The sequence below is a fragment of the Coturnix japonica genome, chromosome 18 (assembly GCF_054131305.1).
Source record: "Coturnix japonica strain WE chromosome 18, WE-NBRP24, whole genome shotgun sequence".
Taxonomy (NCBI): domain Eukaryota; kingdom Metazoa; phylum Chordata; class Aves; order Galliformes; family Phasianidae; genus Coturnix; species Coturnix japonica.
The window spans coordinates 1,562,429-1,583,708 of record NC_140680.1 but is presented as its reverse complement, the minus strand read 5'-3'; the positions used below and the strand labels follow the sequence as shown (position 1 = coordinate 1,583,708).

General features: G+C 42.5%; 1 protein-coding gene across 11 annotated transcripts in view; it reads right to left on the bottom strand.

Annotated features, from left to right (window-relative positions):
* Positions 1-21,280, bottom strand: part of JAKMIP2 (janus kinase and microtubule interacting protein 2) — a 56,348-nt gene that overhangs the window by 34,922 nt on the left and 146 nt on the right. For 7 of the 11 annotated variants that reach the window (XR_014935566.1, XR_014935565.1, XM_015875494.3 and 4 more), the window contains exons 2-5: positions 5,394-5,662; positions 3,677-4,174; positions 2,309-2,518; positions 1,137-1,235 (exon numbers count right to left, since the gene is read on the bottom strand). Coding sequence is in view for 9 of the 11 variants with exons in the window: in XM_015875494.3 (XP_015730980.1) it covers positions 1,137-1,235; positions 2,309-2,518; positions 3,677-4,174; positions 5,394-5,522 (936 nt within the window). In the remaining 2 variants the exon portion in view is untranslated. Of the gene's footprint in view, positions 1-1,136; positions 1,236-2,308; positions 2,519-3,676; positions 4,175-5,393; positions 5,663-20,018; positions 20,201-20,808; positions 21,245-21,280 lie in introns of those variants that run through there. The other 4 variants (XM_085519067.1, XM_085519070.1, XM_085519071.1 and 1 more) reach the window with 3 other exon arrangements.

Genomic DNA, 21,280 nt, shown 5'->3' with positions numbered 1-21,280 from the left:
CTACAATCAGAAAGATTAATGTGGTAGAAAGGTGATATGAGAATGTAAGAGCAAACGGACTAGCACAGATGGAACAATATTACAAAGGAAAAGTGCTCTCCATTTTCACAGATCTAGGCTTGCAGGAAACACTCCACAAGGGAATGATCTCCAACCAGAGATCCTTCCCCAGTGGCAGTCTGCCCGTAGATGAGGTCTAAGAGAGCTACAACCAGGCTCCAGCCCTTCCAGTCACACAGGTAAACTGCCTTCACCTGTGCTCCCATGGCTGACCGGGTCCTTTCCCCAGGTGATCCAGTGGTTTAGGCTGTGACTCAAGAGTTCCCATTGAGCATGATATTTCCAGCAGTCCCTGCCCATATTTAACAAAATATATTCACTATAGTCACATTATGCAAGATAGAATTTTGAAGCCTTTTTTAAACTTTTTTTTTCTGTGAAAAAATAGGCTGAAGATTTAATGGCATGAGACAGCTACAAACCATTCAGTATTGCAGAAATCTGAGGTCTGAGAGCTTTTCCTAATTGAAGAGAGGCATGTGAACACATTTGTAATGTTATTACAAACTTGATATCATTCTGATAATATTAAATTAAAAACATAAAGGAGAATCAAGGCAGCCACACTGATATGAAAGGAGTGCACCAGGACTCCTAGCTGAGGAACAAAATAAATAAAACATCAAGAGTTGAATTTCACCACCTTCAGTCTTAATCATGGAAGTAGAAACTTTGAGTGATCAAATCACCACCTAAGAGAAAGAAATTTACTGTTTTCAGATTTAGTATCATCCATCCACTATCTATAGCTGATTCTTGTCTTTTCTCAAGTACAGGACGACGGGCATCATTTGATTTACATCACCATATACTGTTGTATGCTCCTAAACTCTTGAGAAGGTCAAGGAAAGGACATTATCAGTCACACAGAAACTTACAAGACTTTCCCATTGTGATTTTTGTCCCAATATAACTTCAGAATTTAAGAGCAATCTCAGTGGAGTGAAAAGCCAACCTAAGTGTCCCAGGTGATCAGACCAATGGATAGAAAAGGCACATCTGCCACATGCTTGGAGACTCCTCATCTTCCCTACAGTTCCTGGCCTCCCCTATATGAGGGTGCAAAGCTCACATACCAGTTCATTTCGTTCATCGACCAACAAAGTGTTCCTGTCTTCCAGTTTCCGGATTGTGGCATTCAACTCAGCTATCCTCTTCTGGTTCCTGCGCAAATCCTGTTCATCAATAACAACATAACACAATTACTGATTCTTCAAAAGACATATTTGGGAAAAGAATCACCCAAAGCTACATACCAGTCAACTTATCACAATCAACAAAATATGTTTATTTGTTTCTAGAACAACACACGTTCTGGCAAGAAGAAAACATCTGGTTTTGGGAAAAATTTAAGATAAAAACATTTCACTTGCTAAATAAAAATAAAAGGATTGTGATGCTCTTTTGTTGTTATTATTATGATTATAGGTGAAAAAAACCCAAAAGCTAAAATATTCTAGTTTCAATTGATTTTTCCTACACACTGCTCCTACTCACTGGGCCATTAAAACAGGTGAAAATGTAAGGACACCCCTTTCAGCATCAATAGCCTTTACCTTCTTCTTCCTCATTTGTGTATATGTAAAAATGTGTATGTATACACACTTGTTGTATAAATACTGTTTTTAGTCGCAAGGAGCTGCACACTTTGTTGTAATGCTACAATGTGATGGAAAGCGCAGCAATAATAGCAGCATGGCAAAGTCTTCAGCTGTAGCAAATGAGGACAAGCCCAAATGCAGGAGCCACAGAAAACAAGGAAAAATGCTGCTTACCTCAGGTTAGCAGGGCCTCAGGCATGCAGGGATCTCCAGTGAGATCCCCTTACCTCCACTGCCAATCCTTAAATGAGGTCTGGGAAGGGGTGGATGCTGGCTCCAGCCCTTCCATCACTCAGGTACATTGCATACAGCTGAGCTCCCCTGAGTTGTCCCTGCCTTCCCACCAGATGCTCCATCACTGCTTCAGGCCACGACTTTGCATTTCTGCTACACTTGTGACAGAAATGGCTGCACATGTGTAGAGCAAGACAGAGAGAGAGGAGGTGCTCGCAAATCTCCTAGGTTCCCCACAGCTTTCTCTCTGCCTGTCTTTCCAGTATCTGCTTTTGAGGATGCAGGCTATCCAGACAGTTATGTTCATGGATCGATACTTGCAAAACAGTACTGATTATTTAATGCTTAAACATTGTCTTGGCCCCTGAGAAAACAAGAGAAATGTTGCGCAGAAGTCAGTAAAACCTGCATACAGGGCTGCTGCAGTGCTCTGAGCCATCTCCAGCCCTTCCTGGGATCTCCCTCTTGGGACTGCTCATGTTACACTCTGCCTCCTTCACCAGGAAAAGCTGTTCATCCAGAGCTTCTTTTTGCAGCTGCAACTTCTGCACATAGCCTGTCTGTGTCTCCAGTTCTTTCTCCAAGGAAAATATGATCCTATCTTTAGCCTTGATCTCGTCCATCTGATGAGAGGAGCACAACAGCAACAATGTTAGTGTGTAAAAGCAAAAACATTTCAGCCTAGATGAGTATTGTACAATATGATTTACTAGTGTTCATCACTTAAATCTGCTATGTCATACCACACAGGCTTGAAAACAATATACTCCAAGGTGTCAGCCACCTTGTACACCATCACAGTAACAGCTTTGATAGCCTTACACAAAGCCACAGCTGACCCAAACTGGCTAAAGGGATATTCCATACCATACCGACACTGCGCTCAATAGTAAAGCCAGAAAGACTAGGCTGGGGCTGCCGCAGCTTAGTGTCTGAATGGGCATTGGTCAGCCAGAGGTGAGTGACTGTTTTGCATCATTTGTACTTCTTCTTGGTTTTTAGGTGGATTTTTTTCATCCTTTCCTCTTTTACAACTATCCTTATCTCAAACAATGCTTTTTGGTAACTTGTTACAATATGATTAATTCTAAACCTCCACTGTGGAAACACTGTGAAAAAAGGTCAGTATGTAAATGTGGGGTGCTTAGTTGCCGATCAGTGTTCAAATACAATGCTTCAAACTCAAAAATACCACTCCTGACACTATTTAAATCACTGTTTCTTTTACTCAACTGTCAGCTTTCATGCCAAATTTTCCAACATGGCAAGAGGCCCAGTTCCCTAGCTATACCAAAACACAGCCACTTGCACTGCCACTGCTATAGGCCTCTTTTTACCCATTCTCACCAGTATGAATTCACTGAATGCTATGGCAAGATCAAAGCAAAAGGTCTCTCTCCCTCTTGCCGTTGTTTTATGTGTTTGGGACACCAACATAAGGGTGAGGGAAACTAATAAATTCAAGTACAGATGTAAACGTTTTCTTTTTCTAACACTGTGCATGGCAGATACATTGGGATCTTGGTAAGCCAATTCTTGATGGAGGGCATCAATCACTACTATTCTGGGGTATCAGCTGCCCACCCAGTGGCTGCTCTAGCTGACTCACTGTGAGCTATCTGCCACTGAGATACAGCAATGTGAGATTTTTGTTACTTCTTCAGACAGAGGTGCGTTGCAGAGTTCTGTGATGCACCCAAAAATTGAAAAGTAAACAAAGCAAACTTGCTATGGCATAAGACAAAACATGAAATGTTCTGGTGCAGGGAAGAGTTACTAACCAGGCGGCGAATATCCCTCTCACTCTCCCACTTGATCTTAGAAATGGCTTCCTGGTGGGACTGGTGCTCACTTCGAAGATCACCTGCTTTGATCTTGTCAGCCTGGATCATATTATTCAAGGCCTCATCTACCTGCTTTTTGGCAGACTTAAGTTCAGTAATTTCCTGCAGAAGCTTAAGGCGCTCTGAGTCGAACTGTTTTCTGGCCTCCTCACGAGCCTCAATAGTCAGCGCTGTCCTTACTTTATCGCTGCTACCATCCCGCAGTGCACACAACGCTGACTTGAGACGCTGGATTTCGCTGTCTCGGACTTTCACCATCCGTGCCATCTCCTGCTCATGCTGTTTGATGAGGTTCTCCCTCACAGCCTGCAGCTCCTTCATTTTCTCCTCATGGAGCTTGGCTTTTAGCTCAGTGATAAGCACAGTCTGCTTGCGCTGCTCCACTTCACGGATACGTTTTGTTTCTTGAGTCTTCTCTCTTTCAAGTTTAGCAATCTAAGTAGAAATAAAATGAAAGTCACCTGCTACCAAGATATTGTTACCAAACAAGCTCAGACACACAGCCATGTCAGAATAAGGAAGTGCCTCCTGCAGACCCTAGTTCCTCCATTCCCCTACAACAAAATATGGGCCAACTCCTGAAGTCCTCATGTAGATTCTGCAAAGTCTTTACTGAAGATAAGTACTTTAGTTTTTCCTTAGGAAATAAGTCTTTGTCTACATACATGCATTTGAATAAAACTTTCTAACTCAACTGTCAATTTCAGCCAAATTCCTCAGAAAAGTAAAGGGCTTTCCAATAGCAAGATTCCTACAGCTTTCATGATTGTAGGAAATTAATTCGATGAGAGTGTGCACTGCAAATCTGAACATCCAGGAAACCTCTAGTCTTTTGTAGATGTTCTTATTCATAAAAGAAACTTTATGATAGTCAGCTCTTGGGTATGAAATTAAAGGAAAGTGTTCTTCACTGATGAAATAGTTTGCTTTACTTAGGGTTGTTCTTTGTTGCTCTTTAATAAAGAACACTTAAGTTCTTTGTCCATAGTTTTGGTATTGAAGTTACAGAGCAGCCTTCAGTACATTTACGCTAATATATATTTAAGCCCAACTAGGGACCCCAGAGCACTTTTACAGCATAATCCTACATGCACTTACACACATGATACTCAGTTGACTTTTAAACAAGTTTAGATATTGTACTGAAATGCAGGCAGACCACTGGTCCTTGAACAAGCCTGAAACAACACATACATACCTCAATGTACATGACAGAGATGAACTGTTCTGCAGACGGATTACAAAGGTCCATATGGACTTTCATGCTATACACTTAAGGACTACTTCACTTAACTTTGAAATAGAGATATATCTTGCTGAAATAAGCAGTCATTAAAAAAAAGCAACGCTACACAACTTCTACACACTGGAATTTTTTTTAATAGTATACTTGGAAACAATTTGAGTGGATAGGATGAAAATCACTAATTGGAACATGGGCAAAGATGTTACAAAGGGCATACTGCTCCACTAGAAGGCCAGAGGCTTCTTTAAATTGTACCTCAGTAAAAAGAAAGTTCTTCCAGTGAAGGAGAAGGACATCAGACTATTCAAGAGAAGAGTTCTGTTGCATCTCTTGATTTCTATGCTGTTCTTTTCCCCATGTTTTTTTCCTTCAGTGCAGACACTTCTTTAAAACCAAACCTTCACTCACCTTAGATTTCTCCTGATGCAGCTCAATTTGAATGTCTGTTAGCTTGGTCCTGAGTTCCTCATTGGCAGCCTGTAGGGCTACAATCAGTGCCTCAGGCTTTTCGCCCTTGCTACGTCCTTTCTTTGACATGATTTCTTATCAGTGAGAGTCCATATATTTAATTATTTCAAATACGGACTGCCATATTTTTTGATCCTTTCTGTGCTAGTTTGTTTAGCACTTACTGCATGGCACTGCTTAAGGTTCTGTCCTCAGCTGCTTTGGAAGCCCTGCAAGAAATGAGACCTACTATTATTTGTCAGTGGATACCACAGCATGACAGTTCACATGGTCTCAGAACACAAGATAGCTCCAAACACTGCAGTCTTTGTCTGAAAACCTGCAAGGGAGATCACAGCACAGCCAGGCTTCTGCATGCAAATCTGACACAGTAGTAGAGATTTCATATGTACTCTTTCCTACTTCTCATAAAGGCACACAATGAAAAGGAGATACAAATTTGTTTACAATAAATATTAAAGCTGTGAAGACTACAGAACTAGAGAAAAATGGGTCATCTAATCCAAGCTGGACAATTTGGGACCACAACAGAACAGGCATTTTAGTCTGAAGGTTCAATCAACAATCTCTTCCTCTTGCCCTCCTCAATCCCTTGAAACCTTCCAAGCCTCCTGAACACAGCCATACACACAATTCTACAATCTGCTACAGTAAGAGAAAAACACTGACTTTCTCACCACCATTCTGAGTTTCTATAGAAGCAGAGGAAGAAAAAACCAAAAAAACAAAAACATACACAAAGCCCCCAGCCAGGCTAGAATTTGTCTCCTTTGCCATTTTCTAAAAAGGACTCCATCAACAGTTTCCATCAGCCAAATTCTGGAGGAAATTCCAACTTCAGCCAAACTGATGCAGGAAGTTTAAACACAGTCACATCAGTAACATAAGCAGACGGGGAAGCTTTGTGTACAGCACATCAAAACATAGAAGAGCAGGTATGACTAGAACATTTTGAAAGCATTCCTGCTACACTGCAGGAGCAGTTCCTAACAGGCAAGGATCTGGCAACACCATGTATCCTGCCCATCAATTAGTACCTTTAGAGGTACTTTAACATGCTAAGCACACACAGAATCACCAAGGTTGGAAAAGAACTACTAGATCACCCAGTCCAGCCACCCACCTATCACCAACAGTTCTTAGTAAATCCTGCCTCTCAACACAATGTCCAGATGTTTCTTGGACACCCCCAGGGTCAGTGACTCCACCACCAACCTGGGTAGTCTATTCCAGTGCCTGACCACTCTATCAGAGAAGTAGTATTTCCTCATGTCCAGCCTAAATGTCCCCTGGTGCAGCTTGAAGCCATTCTCTCTGGTCCTATCACCAGTTACACGAGAGAAGAGGCCAACCCCCAGCTCACTACAACCTCCCTTCAGGAAGTTATAGAGAGCAATGAGGTCTCCCCTGAGCCTCCTCTTCTCCAGGCTGAACATTCCCAGCTCCCTCAGCCGCTCCTCATATGGCCCCGTTGTGCTCCAGACCCCTCACCAGCTTTGTTGTCCTCCTCTGAAGACGCTCCAGGGCCTCAATTTCTTTCTTGCAGCGAGGGGCCCAAAACAGGACACAGTACTCGAGGTGTGGCCTCACCAGTGCTGAGTACAGGGGGACAATCACCTCTCTGCTCCTGCTGGCAACACTGTTTCTGATGCAAGCCAGGATACCATTGGCCTTCCTGGCCACACTGCTGGCTCATACTCAGCTAAGCATCAGTCAATACCCCCAGGTCCGTTTCCTCTATGCAGTCTTCCAGATACTCCGCCCCAAGCCTCATAAAGATATGAAATTCAACACACTGCAGCACCTACCCCTGGGGAACACCACTCATGAGTGGCCACAAGTTGGATTTTGCTCCACTCACCACCACTCCCTGGGCCCAGCCCTCCAGCCAGTTCCTTGCCCAGCCAATAGCGCATCTGTCTAAGCCACAGGCTGCCAGCTTCTGCAGGAGAATACTGCAGGAGACAGTGCCAAAGGCTTTGCTGAAGCCTAGGTAGACTACATCAACAGCCTTTCCCTCATCCACCACACAGGTCACTAGATCATAGTAGGAGATCAGGTTGGTCAAACAGGACCTGCCCTTCATGAACCCATGCTGGCTGGGCCTGAGCCCCAATTCTCCCACAAGCTGTGTGATCTCCCTCAAGATAATCTGTTCCATAACCTTCCCTAGTACTAAGGTCAGGCCAACAGGCCTGTAGTTCCCCACGTCCTCCTTACAATCCTTCTTGTAGATGGGAGTCACATTGACGAGCCTCCAGTCTTCCGGGACCTCACCAGTCAACAAGGAACACTGATAGATGATGGAAAGCAGCTTGGCTATCACCTCTGCCAGTTCCCTCAGCACTCTTGGGTGAATCTCATCCGGCCCCATGGAATTGTGGCAGTCCACTTGCAGTAGTAGGTCTCTGACTGTGTCCTCCTGAATTGTGGGGGGTTTGGTCTGCTCCCCAGCCAAGACTACCAGGTCAGAGACAGGAGTACCTTGAGGATAAACGGTCTGGTCTCTAAAGACAGACGTAAAGAAATCATTCAGAACCTCTGCCTTTTCCTTATCCTCAGTGGTCACACAGAGAGTCTTCAAAGTCACTACCTGGCCATGCCCGAGTCTGCGCTTACAGACTTATAAAATGGAAAGAAACTCAACATGGCTGAGCTTACAGCAACTGTACCTATCACACAGTGTAACCCTCGCTGTCAGATCTATCAGTTGCTTGCACACCTTGCCTCTTCAAGTGGCCTAATTTCTTCCTTACTAAGCTGCTTCCAAGAATCTTGCTATGCACATTCTGACACAGACTGATGCTCTTTTCTAGCTTGAGTTATGCCTACTGATTTACAAAGAGTCACTTTTACTTCACAGAAAGAAGATTATATGCTGTTGATCCAAGTATACAGACCTGTAGGGGGACTGCAGTGAGGGTCCTTTATTAATTTAGCTTGAGATTTGGGCCCTTGAGATCTGCTGCAGACTACTCTAAGAAAATGGGTGGAAATATGTATTGAATATATGTTGCAGAACATGTTGTGGTGAGACTGGCTGTCTGCAGCAGCACTTAAGAAACCCTGCTATAATGCGATGTAAGCTGGAAGTTGTTCTGGAACACAATGTGATCTTGAGGGTAAAGAAGAGACTGCAATGCACGACTTCCAGGTTCTTTTTCCTTGTCCTTCTACTCACTGTTTTGGTTTGTAGCTCTGGCTACTCCACTGAAGAAAATGACTTACTTTCTAAGCCTGTAATAATTGTTTGGCTTAGGTGGGTTCATAATTAATGAAAGAACTCTGTAATCATGGCAACTTTCACGTCCTTCACCATTCTTTCAGCACATCCCTTATATTATTAATAAAGGGCTAGATTTTTGCTTTCATTATTTGTTAAATTAATCACAGCAAATTATCACTGAAGTAAAACCTGCAGTTTTTAACCTAGGAACAGAAGAATGACTCCTTCCTAAATTGAGGTCCGATGTAACCCTGGCAGAGCTAGAGCACAGAAGGTGCCACAAAGGCCTGTGGATGGAAGATGCACTCCTGGCAGAGACAAACCTTCCAGTTTATAAGAGTGAAGTGGATGATCAGCAAGAGCTGGGCTCTATCAGCACACCAGCACAAGGAGAGGCAGCAACAGAGATTCCCACTGCAGATCAATACTATGGTGATTTTCTTCTGAAGCAGCAGAATCTACTTGCCAAGGAGGTCAGAGATTTCTTTTTGTTTAAATGGCATCTCTACCTCAAGTCTACATGCATCCCTCAGAATTTATTCTGGCACAGTAAGATGCATTAAGATCTGCATTTCTTTTTAGAGATCAAAATCCTCACTAATGTAAAACCACCCTTCACAGAGGAAATTGTTGTTATTGGTCACTTAGGAGATCTGCTGGATAGCTTGTGTGTCCTACATACACAGTCATGAAATATGTAGATGACCGCTACTTGCCAGTAAGTGTTCTCTTCATGCATATACTTTCAAAGACAAAAAGGAAATTATATGGCCCTTTTAGCAGGCTGCATCCTTCAGAAGACCTAAGTGACATATGGTATCTAAAAAAACATCTGCCTGTACAGAGAGGAAAATGGCCTTAGCAGCTATTCAGTGCACTTCCTTGGCATCCCTTAATGGCTAACATATCTCAAACGTGCATAGCATAAATGACTTCATGCCAAATATCCTTCTCCTAGGGCTTCCCAGCAGCCTGTGCATCCACAGGAGTTAGAAACATTCTTGAATGACTAGAAAGTGCACCCAGCTACCATAAGTATAACCGAAATTTGGACACCTCTAAGCCTCTGCACACATTAAAAAAAATAAAATAAAAAAATTGAGCAGTTCCTCCACATGTAATAGCTCCACCGAAATAGAAGGTGTTTAAATACTTGCAGAAGACATCCTAAGTACTGAGTAGGCTAGAATTAAGAACACAGGATGCTGACCAAAAGATAAGCATTCATCTCTATGCACTAAAAATCCACATGGAAGTCTGGTGTCATACTTACTGAAATGCAGTAAAACAAGCACAATATATTGCAATACCGCCAAAACCAAAAGTAATGAGAAACATAAGATTTATACTATTCTAAATATATCATCACTATGCTTTACTTTCTTGAGTAACATTACTTATTTCCCTGTTTCTCCCTGAAATTGCAGTACCATAAGTATAGAAAATAAGATTATTTGAAAAATATATCAGGATATTCATAATGCCATGTAATTTTGCAATATCAACCTGTTAACTAGTAGGCTGTCACTATCCCTAAAGTTGTATTTACTCTGCTGAGAGTGAAGACATTAAATTGTAGACTAGATCATGATTAATACTGCAAGACAAATCCCCTCTGTGCAACTTCTAAATCTCTTTCCCTTCTCAGCATTTAAAAAAAATTAAAAACTCCTGCAGGATGGGGGAGGGCGGTAAAGGGGTCATAGTATCATCATAGTATCATAGTCTTGTGCGGGTTGGAAGGGACCTTAGAGATCATCGAGTCCAACCCCCAGGATTCAAGCCTCCTGTGTAGCAGAGCGGCACTTCTACCACTTGTGCCACAGGGGGGATTCGAACCCGGGCCACTGGTGTTGCAAAGTGGCATTCCTACCACTGCACCACTGGAGGCACACATATACTTGACACGGTTTTATGATTTTTGTCATTGCTATTCCAAACCATAACGTCATGTACCGCACTGGGAGTTAAAAGGTTAATCATAGAACGGCCAAGGTTGAAAAGGCCCACAGTGCTCATCCAGTTCCAACCCCCTGTTATGTGCAGGGTCGCCAACCACCAGACCAGGCTGCCCAGAGCCACATCCAGCCTGGCCCTGAATGCCTGCAGGGATGGGGCATCCACAGCCTCCTTGGGCAACCTGTTCCAGTGCATCACCACCTTCTAGGTGAAAACCTTCCCCCTAATCCCTAATCTAAACCTCCCTGTCTCAATTTAAAACCATTCCCCCTTGTCCTATCACTGTCCACTCTCATAAACAGCCATTCCTCCTGTTTATATGCTCCCCTCAAGTACTGGAAGGCCAATGCTCCAGCTGTATGGATTGCCAGCATTCCCTGAACACTGCCACTGTTCCATTTTCCTTTCAGAGGGAAAGATAAAACTGCTCAGCAGTCACAAGACGGCACTTCTGCTGCTGCTCATCTGCAGTTTGTGCTCCCCTGCCATCTGCCTTCAGCTTTAGAGTAAGGCCTTCACTTTTGGACACACTTTCTCATTTTATTTGATTTATTAGCTTCAGTTCCAGTAATACTGTATCTTACTGTGTGATCTCAAATTCCACTATCACGTTAAGTAAATCAGTTTTCTCCCTTAGCTCCTTGCCACTGTTTTGTCTCAAGCCCATCTCCCTGCCTCTTCCCTTCAATCCCCTCCCATCAAACCAGGCTAAAGCTGCTGACAATGCTACATAACAATCATTAAACACCTTCATCAAAACCAGACGACTCTATAAGCAAAGAAAACTGCGATGAAATCTGTAGCAAAAGGTTGCTTTGACTCACAACAGCTCTGAGCTTTGTAAAGATTTATACACCAAACCTGATGTCAAGTAGTTGTCCTGCAGAATGTACTTTACAGCTCAGAAAAAAACCTCAATAGATAGCAGCCTATTCTCTGCCATTCTGAAGCTGTACTGCCGAGTTCTAAGAGGACTTGCTCCCTTCATGGATAACCAAACAGACTGAAGGAGCTGCAAACCCTTGTTAACTTGGATTCTAATGTGTATTATCACAAAACATGCATTTCATAACAAAATCGCTGCATGCTAACATTGCAGAGGACTCTGTCTGCACAAATTATAGTCAGGCCACTCCTCCGCTAGGTTTTGATTTTGTGGTCTCGCTGAAACTAGGATGCTGTTCAGAGATTCATTCGTATTACTATAAATTCTATGAACTCCCCTTACAGCATCAGAGTGTGATGTTTCATACAGTTTATTTCTCATAACAGAAGACTTGATTCTGATTAAAAAGTAAGCAAAGTAAAAGGGACTCCTCTTTTGTAACATTGATCCACAGTGTCAGAGGCAGATGTTGGCAATATGACAACAGATGTTGAACCTTCCTGTCATTACTGCACTGCATGGCAACAATACGTAACAGAGGGGCAGTCTGAAAGAATGGCATCTTCCATCTGTCCAGGCCAGCGAAAGATGGACCACGTGGACAATGCTTTCCTTGCAATGATACCAGAACAGCAGCTGTGAAACAGTGTGTCACCTCCAAGTGTGATGTGCAGGCTCCAGGTAATCACTGCTGAAGAACTGTAACTAATTGTAGTGACTATGTTGAAAAATAGTGTTTTCTAGCTAATTATTTGCCTGACCAAGCAGCATTACTGTGCTCTATGTATCTGTTTTAATTTCCATGAAAATAAACAGGAGGCATTATTTTCAGAGCAACCTATGTAGTAACAGGTTCTGAGGATTTCAAGAGGTGGGGAGGTCTCAGCTCCTCTCTGCATGAAAGGCCAGTGGAAACACAAGCAACCACCACACAGCTGACAGTCACCATCTAGCTGTATTTAAAACATATAAGCAGTGACCTGCTAATTGTAATCAGTTCCATCAGCAGCAAGAAACACTGAACCCACAGTCAAGTTTAATTACTCCTAGAAATTCAGAGCAAATTTCATCTTTCTCTGAAGTTTCTACCGGAAAGGAAAAAATGTCTTTAAAGGGTGTTGGTATAAGCAATAATTCTCACCCTCTGCCATTTCAAGGGATCAACTGCCTATAGAAGGTCATATGAACCAACTTCCCATTCTCTGGAACACACCAGGTTCCAGGAGGAAATTTCCAGGGACAACTTAGTACTTAAAATATTGGAGAGACAATAACAGGAATTCTTGGAGTGGACCATTTGTTTGCTCTTACATGTTTTACAAAGGAGATCGCTCACATAGGTGAGTTGCTTTACCAAAAAAACAAGTTGCAGTTAAAAGAACTGAGCTTTATTCTTCCTGACAGCAGAAGGGCCTCACCCCATCATAGCTCACTCTAAGGGTCATTGTCATGGTTTAATAATTTTGTAATTTTGCTATCAGTATTCCACATCATAACATCATATAAAGCATGAATAATTTTACTGAATCTGCAACTTACAGAAGAAGACTACATCTCCCAGAGAGCAACACGATGGGTCACGGGACCTGGACTCTATATTAACTTGGTCACAGAACAGACTGACGTCTTTCGAGTTCTGGCGTTCAGGGGAGTGTATGGGAGCCTTCAGCCGTTCGCCCAGATTCACAGTAGGCCTCTCGGTTACGGGACTCATTCTCTCTCCTATTTTGCTTGATTCGTTAGCTCAATTTTCAATTATATTGTATTATATTGTGTTATCCTGTATTTCGATATAGTATTTAGTAAATAAGTGTGCCTCCTTAGATCGTTGCCGCTGTTTTCTTTTCCTAATTAACTTTTTCCTTTCGGCCTAGGGCCCCTCTGGGGTCCACGGCCCCCTGTCACGGACGCAGGTGGATTTTTAGTTCAAACCGTGACAGTCATACTTCAATTACAGTTTGTATGGGAAACTGTTGATCACAGCCTGAACCTCTGATTAACCACCTGAGGCAAGCAACCACTCAGCTGCGGGAGCACAGGTGAAGGTAATTCAGCTGTGCTCTCAGAAGGGGTGGAGCCTGGCTCCACCTCTCCTAGATTTCATGTAAGGGCTGATCACCACTAATTCAGGATCTCTTTCCTGAGATTGCTCCTGTGTGGAGTATTACAGCAAGCCTCAACATCAGTGAGTATTTATTATTTATCCCCTTCCTATTTCAGCTATTTCCTCAACACAACATCCAATCGTTCTTTGAATGGCCCCAGGGTCAGTGACTCCACCACCAACCTGGGTAGTCTATTCCAGTGCCTGACCACTCTATCAGAGAAGTAGTATTTCCTCACGTCCAGCCTAAATGTCCCCTGGTGCAGCTTGAAGCCATTCTCTCTGGTCCTATCACCAGTTACACGAGAGAAGAGGCCAACCCCCAGCTCACTACAACCTCCCTTCAGGAAGTTATAGAGAGCAATGAGGTCTCCCCTGAGCCTCCTCTTCTCCAGGCTGAACATTCCCAGCTCCCTCAGCTGCTCCTCATAAGGCCTGTGCTCCAGACCCCTCACCAGCTTTGTTGTCCTACTTTGAACATGTTCCAGGGCCTCAATGTCTTTCTTGCAGCTAGGGGCCCAAAACTGAACACAGCACTCGAGGTGCGGCCTCACCAGTGCTGAGTACAGGGGGACAATCACCTCTCTGCTCCTGCTGGCAACACTGTTTCTGATGCAAGCCAGGATACCATTGGCCTTCTTGGCCTCCGGGGCACAGTCAATCAACACCCCCAGGTCCATTTCCTCTATGCAGTCTTCCAGACACTCCACCCCAAGCCTGTAGTGCTGTCTGGGGTGGTTGTAGCCGAAGTGCAGGACCCGGCATTTGATCTTGTTGAACCCCATCGCATTGGCTTCAGCCCAGCTCTCCAGCCTGTCCAGATCCCTCTGTAGGGACTCAGTACTCCCAGGCAGATCCACACTTCCAGCCAATTTGGTGTCATCTGCAAACTTACTAAGGGTGCACTCAATGCCCTTATCCAGGTCATCAATAAAGATATTGAAGAGGACAGGCCCCAGCACCGACTCCTGGGGAACACCACTCATGACCAGTCACCAGCTGGATTTAATTCCATTCACCATCACTCTCTGAGCCCAGCCCTCCAGCCAGCTCCTTATCCAGCCATGACTGCACCTGTCCAAGCTGGATGTTTTGTTGAGGGACATGGTTTAGTGGGAGCTATTGGTAATAGATGAACAGTTGGACCGGATGATCTTTTAGGTCTTTTCTAGCCTTGGTGATTCTAAGCCACAGGCTGCCAGGAGAATACTGTGGGAGACAGTGTCAAAGGCTTTACTGAAGTCTAGGTAGACCACATCAACAGCCTTTAATGGCCAGTATGAAAAAACAGAAGCTACTGAGACTAACCTTGCTATCCTTGAGGCGCAGACCCAGTATCTCAACTCTTGCCAAGAAAACAATTAACATGCTAATTCAGATCTCTGCCTAATTCAGCCTACTCTCCATTTGAGAAGGATGCAGGGACATCCTCACCTCAGGTTTTTTTTTCCACATGATGGAAAAAAAATGGACTCTTGATCCAAGCATCCTGGCTATAGTTCCCAATATTCAAGAAATCTGTAGCATTCAATTCTCTGTTTTATATCACACAAAGGAAACAATTATTAATGGAAACTGTGATTAAAAGTGGGACCTGCATTATTTTTGTATGAAATCATAATTCAGCATTCCAGGCCTGACCCAAAGTCTTAGATCAGACTTACTGTAAGTACTTGCATGCCTTTACACAGTTCTAATACCATACTTCTTTTTATAGTTTGGACATGGCAATCTTCACATGCTATCAGGTAACGTGTTTTACTCCACCAAATGGTGATAAGACAGCTCCTTAGAGGAAAAAAAAACAACTCCGCTTTTAACAGAACAAAATTCATAGTCTGATAGCTACATTTAATACCACAGCAATTTTCAATAATATTAAAATACTTGCAGAACTAAACTCAAAATATCCTTCAGATTCAGGCTCCACACAAGGAATACAGCACAAAGCCTTGTGCTCCTAGGCTGCTAAAACTACCACTGGCCCTTAAGCCAAAAATTTATATCCAAGTTGCTGGCAGCACCATGGAAACAGTCAAAAGGGGACAGAAGCATTCCTGTTATCCGCAGCGAAGCTGAAAGGTACATTAAACCAATGTTCTAGTATTCTGTGGCTAAAATACCATCTGTCTCCTTTTCACACAGTCCTTTTCCTAGAAGTTACCATAATACAGTGCTCACCAAGAACACTACCAGTGAAAACACAAGATCCTTCTCTATTCTGAAAGGAAATCAAAATTTTCCAGATTCATTGTTAGAGTGAAAAATGGATACAGATTAGACATGATAACAACTGGATAGATCAATACAATGGGAAAAGGTGTTTCACCAGAGGCATAAAACAGGAAAGATCAGCACAATAGAAAGGTGCTATAAAAGAAGGGAATGACATTGCTTGCCCATATCGGAAGACTCCAGGTTCACAGGAGAAAGCTCCACCAAAGAGGGATCTCCAACCAGAGACCTTTCCCCAGGGCCAGTCAGCCCTTAAATGGGGTCTAAGAGAGTTGCAGCCAGGCTCCACCCCTTCCTGTCACACAGCTGAATTGCCTTCACCTGTGCTCCCAGGGCTGACCAGGTCCTTTCCCCAGGTGCTCAATCAGTGCTTCAGGCCAGGACTCAACAGTTCCCATACAGACCTTCTATTTAAGAACAGCAGAATTGTCAGAAAAGGGATGAACTGCAACAGCCAGTCCAGCTCACTGTAAGGCGGTGGTCTAAAAGACATTTCAGCAGCCCTGTACTTCCAGCGTTACTCTAGGGCTCTTCATGGTTCTCCAAAAAAGTTGTTTTGTAAAGGAATGTTATGTAAGTAGGATCACACTCGAACACCATCAAAGAAGCACAAGGAATCTGAAAGAAATGCTGCAATTTCACCAATATATTATCAGACCCACCTTCCTTTGATTTTGATTTTAATAAGCCAACAAAAATATGTTTTACTTAATCAAAATGCATATTAGCAAGAAAACATAATGTTCACACTAAAGGCTGTCAGATAATTAAACACTACTTGTATTAAAAGTGGAAGAGTTAGCTGGTAAGAATTTCTGCCACCTTTTGCTAAATTCTTGGCTGCAGTTGATGAATGGGGATTTATGTAAGATGTTGGAGTGAATAAGAAAACTTTGTGTTCTAGTCTTCCTTCTTCACTTCTAACAGTGTAGATCTCTGTGATGACTTTTTCTTCTTTGGACATCTTGCTTCTGACCAGATTATTTCATTCCTACAGTTTATTGCAAGCTTGCAGTTCAATATAACTTCAAAACATGTATGACTGTGGTTCTGTGGTTTTTCTTTCTCCCTCTGCATCACTGTCAGTGCACTTCAGAATCTGATGAACACATCCTTCTGACTTCCTGTATGTCCTGTATCTCACTTACATTGTCTGGGATAAGAATCTGAATGTTCCCATTACCACAGGCTATACTCCAAGCCCTACAAATCTAAGCCAACGTGCATTATAGTTTGTCTCTTCAGATCAGCTTTTCAGCAGAAATGTGAATTATGTATGTGAACATCCTCTTATCCATTTCAATACATCTTCGAGTCAAAACACCTCTAAAATAACAACATTAGAAACAGAATTCACTAGAAACACTCAGGTTATTCACATAGGGATATGATATTACCAGTGTTGCTCTTTTCCATCTCTGATTGTTGTGATTCTTACCCTTCCATTGTGCATTGAAGGATAGATGCACCAGTCTCCAAGCCCTCAGGAACCCTACAGTCAGCTTCCAAGATGCTTACACCTTCATTGACTTCATCCTACACAGGTTACCATGCAGATCACTGACACTGACCACGTATTTCAAGAAAAAAGCAACACGTAGGTGATTCTGTGACCCACAAAAACACACAAAGCAATACAGAAGTGATCTGCTAACACATAACCTTGCAAAAACAGGCCAGTCCATTCACTTAGTAATGCTTACCACTGAATATACATGGATGCTAATTTGCTGTTAGTTGTGCCTCTAAAGCACTGGGCACACTCTTGTCTTACAGGTTAATTCCTTAAAGCATTTCCAAATTAATTAATACAACCATTCATTCAGTTACAAGCTATGAAATAGTAATCCACACAGTTGTTCTTTCAGCTGTAAATTACAGCATGTACTTCAAGTGCAATGGTCTACAAACACTCTCTGATTGTCTCAAAGTGATTGTAACTGATTATAATTTCTATTCACAGAGCAGAGACGGAAAGTGAATATTGCTAAGGATCCTATGAAACTGCAGCAAGTTCTCTGAGCTGATTCTGCAAAAGTGACTGCATCTCATTTTTCTCTTCATTGATACACACAGGCAGAAAACAGCAGCTCACAGAGCCTTGAATATTAAATACAAAAAAGTGCAGTGTAAAAAAAAGAAGAAGACAACTTGTTAATTAATAACAGAACTTTATGAACAAAAAAAGCATTTATGTTCATTAAACTATAATAAAGTGTTATGGATTAACACAGTTCTAGGTCTTTTGATTATTACTTACTACTTGATTATTAATTACTACTTATTACTTACTACTTACTTTGTACACCAATTCTACAAAGACATACTTTTGTACTGATTATAATTAATTTCAAACACCTGTAACATTAAGAGTTATAAGGATTTTGTATTCACTACGCAAATAATAATATTTTACATCAATTTAACAGAAGGTCAGCTTACTGAATTTTAGCATACCAATGCTAATGGAAGAAAAACACGCAACTACCAACTACCTGCATGTAGACCTGCAACTGCCATTTCTCCCACCTCTGTTCACTCGTTATTGATTACCCTCATCTACTCTGGGCACTCCACACAAGTTGTAACTGCATTTCTTCTTCTTTTCAATTTTAATTTCCACACTGGTTGGACATTTAGTTGTATTTTATAAAGATAAATTTAATTATTGTTTTATTGTTCATCACAGAATTATATTTCATCTGAAGTTAGAAATAGAATTGTGGAGTATCAGCTCTTCAGTTGTATTTATTATTTGTTGGCTGCTGTTGCACAGTTCACTGACAGGATTCTCATAGTGTAGTCACGTACTGAAATACTTTCTGCATTCATTTGCCTCTTTCTCATGTAACTGTGCTGGGTAGATGGGCACATCATTCAGTTCACTTTGCTTTTATTCTGACAGTAGTGAAAGGAAGTGGCTGCAATGTCCAAATGTGATCTTCCAGGAAAAAAAAACAACCCACACAGGCCCTAAGGTTCCAGGATGTGCCACAGTTTGTCAGCAACCCACTGTGATCCAAACTGAAAGCCTGCATCCAGAAAAGCACTTGCATATCATTATTTTTTCCTTTCATGTTCACTGGATACTTCACAGTGCAAACTGCAGCTTCTCCATCATTTACAAAAGAGTTGCTAAATATACTCATTGCAACTTGATGTCAGCAACATGCTGATAAACTTTCTATACAGATCCCCAACTCCTGGAGCAAAGAGATTAGAACGGAGGGGAGTGGGGGAGGGTACTGAGGATTTTCAGTCCTGATGTTTTAAAGGAAAAATTCAAATAGACCTTTAAAGATATAAAAACAAGAAATAAAGATTCCAGATCTTGAAAGCTGATGGCAGAGTCACATTGATGCCCTGCACAGATGTAAATGATGACTAAAAAGAAGGCAGCAGAGAATCAGTCTCTGAAGATGGGAAATAATCCAGTCAAGAGCAGATCTTGAAATGTGATACAGACTTATATAGGAACTTTGAAAAGGTTCCAGCCTGGGAATTAGAGCAGGCTGTTGTTTTAGAAACATGCACTGCAAACATACCATCGTAAAATCAATTAAAGTAATTATTTTATTCTAATCATTTACTTTGCAGTGACCCAAATATTGAACTGCCACAATGCATAGGGGTTGTAGAGGAATTTGGCTGAATGAAAAAGATACAGAGCATGACAGAGTGATCCAAATTTCAGGTAGGTGATAATCCTTATTTTGCTGTCTCACAACTTCACACAGAAAATAGAAAGCATAAATACTGACCACAGTGCAAAACAGCAGCGGTCAGTAGTGAAAGATGAGTTCACAGCATGGTCAGTCCCAAAGTTCATTTAGAAAGAAAGTAAAAAAGAAAAAGAAGAAAGTTGTGATTTACAAACTACTTGGCGTTCAACAACGCCTGACCTACACCATTATTATGACAGCAGAATCCATGACCATACCTTCCTTTACAAGTTGGAGGGCTATTATTTTACAATATTTAAACCACAGTATCAGTAGTGTCAACTGGATGAATAGAAAACAAAACTGAGAATTATTCTGGGCACTGTCCTGACAGTTGTGTTTCACAGTATTTTCCTGACTTGAACACCCTGAGCTCACTTTTCCTTCATAATAACAGAGAAATTTTGCAGCACCGTTCCAGCAACTTACACACCTTGACAATAAAAAGTCTCACAGACTCCACCATACTTTTACAAAGGGCAACAGCCAGCTTTCTCCTTAACAGACCACCACGTTTCAGCTGTACTTTGTGCTCATTTCCCAGTAAGCAGGAACACAGAGGCTCTCATTCATAAGGCAAACTTGGAAATGGCTAGCAGGAGAATTTGTCAAAACCTGCCAAAATATTACAAGGACAAGGTTATCAAACACTCTGCTGAGGAGACTGGGCACAGAAAGCCCAAATTACTAAGCAGGGCATGGTATATGCACACATGCAGAATTTGACCCAACAGATGGAAGATGCTGAGAATAAGATCCCAACATGTCACCTTACTGTAATGCACAGAGCAGGCGCAGAATGCAAAGGTCTTAACAATACATGTCATTACTTTTTTCCTTACAAGAGTTCAAATTACATTTTTTAAATACACACATCTCAATGTTCCCAACCTACCTGGCATGCTCAGCATCTTTTTTATACGTACATTCAGAAAAGAAAACAGACAGTCTACAAATGACTGTTCAGTGCCCCAATGCATGATGCAGACCTGTCCTAAGCAGCCATCATGAAGCTGACGGGCAGCAATTCCAAGATCTAAGAATAAACTGCATGTTTCATCAGCTAATGGCTGTCAAATAATAAAAAAATCATAATAAAAGTGTTGCCTGTACAAAGGGGTGAAGCTCGTGGGGTCTCTAAGCAAGGCAGTGTGCATTCACACACACACACAAATCCACCAACTCTGAGACATTTACAAATGAATTTCCAAAAGAAGACGCACAGAAATAAACCTTGTGCAATGCTGAACAGGCAAAGATGCTCCACAAGTAAAAATAAACCCTTCACAGCTGCTCCTGCTCAGCTGCGCCAGCGCCCAGCTCCGAGTGCCATCTCACCGCGGCCCATCCCAGGCTCTGCCGGCTGCGCCTCTGCACGCATCAGATTCAGTCGTGTAAAAATTCCATCGGCGGCGGGCAGCAATTCACAGCCCGCACGCTGCGTTCCGTAGCGAGGAAGTCGAGACAATGACAAAACTGGAGCACAATGGTGCAGGAGGGAGGCTAAGGCGGGTTCCGGCTGCAGGCTGCATCCTTGCCACACCTCTCCCTCCACCGCCATCATCACCTGCATCCCTGACTCCTCGTTCCCATCAGCTTTCTCTGCATCTCCTCGGCCTCCATCTCAGTACCACCGCTCGCTCTCCTCGCCGCCGCCGCCCCGGCCCTGATCCCCGATGATCCCCGCAACCGTCA